This window comes from Sinocyclocheilus grahami, unplaced genomic scaffold, assembly GCF_001515645.1.
Source record: "Sinocyclocheilus grahami isolate Dianchi unplaced genomic scaffold, SAMN03320097.WGS_v1.1 scaffold317.1, whole genome shotgun sequence".
Taxonomy (NCBI): domain Eukaryota; kingdom Metazoa; phylum Chordata; class Actinopteri; order Cypriniformes; family Cyprinidae; genus Sinocyclocheilus; species Sinocyclocheilus grahami.
The window spans coordinates 83,577-84,800 of NW_015505496.1; the positions used below are offsets into that span (position 1 = coordinate 83,577).

Consider the following 1,224-nt stretch of genomic DNA (forward strand, 5'->3'; position numbering starts at 1 on the left):
ATGGATAAGTCACGACTTCAGTAAGTTCGTTATGTAACAGATATACTACGCGTAAATGTAAAGCACAACCGCATGCGGCTCGATCTTTGTTTTTAAGTGAAAGTAAGCCGTGTTATTTAGGGTTATGGCCCAGCACGGTGCACTGTGGAATAACGTTACCCCGTTATAAACAGCGCGTTTACGCCCACTGTTCTTTTCAATGCGCGTATTTAAGTTTCATGTGCGGAGAGCGAGCGAGCGAGCCACGAATATAGAGGGTTGCTGGATGCAAATAGGGTTATTATAGTGACGGGGCCGCTGTGTTATTGTTTTTGAGGGGCGAAACAACCCACCTCTCTCATCACCCTAAACATGCTTGTCATTGGCGGAGCGCCTGTGCTGAGGAGACTGCAGCGCACAGCGGCTCCCCAGAAACTGCGCACTCATGGTACAGACTATAGGGGTTGAACGACTTCTGATTTTTTGAAGTCGTCGAAGTCGACTAGTCGCTGATGACGTCATTAATGAACAAATAAGTCTGGAGCTGTGATAAACAGCTCGTGCACAGCTATGGCATATGACACAGCGCTGCCCACATGGCTATTGCTCCTACAACAGCTCATTTTTATCAGTTCTTTTGTCTTTGGGTCATAATATTTCTCACAGATTTCTGCTCGTTCTAAATCAGAAACAGATAAAGTAGCACAGTAAAGATTACATTCATATGAATGCATTAGTGAGAGCGATTGCGTGTGTGAATGAATTCTGCCTGGCAGCGTCTCCCTACTAGTAGCGAAGCTGTGGAATTTAGTTAATACGAAATATATGCTTGAACGTTTCAGTTTCTAAGCTATTTTATTGAGAAATCACAGAACAGTGTTGACAATACATACTGAATGATTCAGTGCGCGTGGTGTGCGCTACTGTCTGTAGCTATGTGTGTGCGTTACAGTGCAGCAGCGCATTAGATTAGAACGGCGATTAATTTAGCTGTGCAGTAAGCTGTTTAAAACGTGCATTCTCCCGTTCAATTTCGAGCATCCAGTAATATAATCACACATGTCTTGTGGAGCGCTTTCAGAGTATGCATTTATTTGTCATTTGAATTGTTTGGAAACGGAGCGTAAATGTGGAAGTCCTTCAAAGATGTATTATCCTGTAGGACCAGCGATTAGTCGACGTCAAGCTTAAAGCGTCATGGCAGAGCATTGAAGTCGACTAGTCGATTAGTCGGTGCAACCCCTA

The 1,224-nt window shown here is 44.0% G+C and overlaps 1 protein-coding gene across 1 annotated transcript in view; it reads left to right on the forward strand.

Annotated features, from left to right (window-relative positions):
• LOC107601997 (elongation factor 2-like) overlaps positions 1 to 1,224 on the forward strand; it is an 8,201-nt gene continuing 6,977 nt past the window's right edge. Inside the window, exon 1 of the mRNA XM_016294374.1 lies at positions 1 to 20. Coding sequence (XP_016149860.1) covers positions 1 to 20 — 20 coding nt within the window. The remainder of the gene's footprint in view (positions 21 to 1,224) is intronic.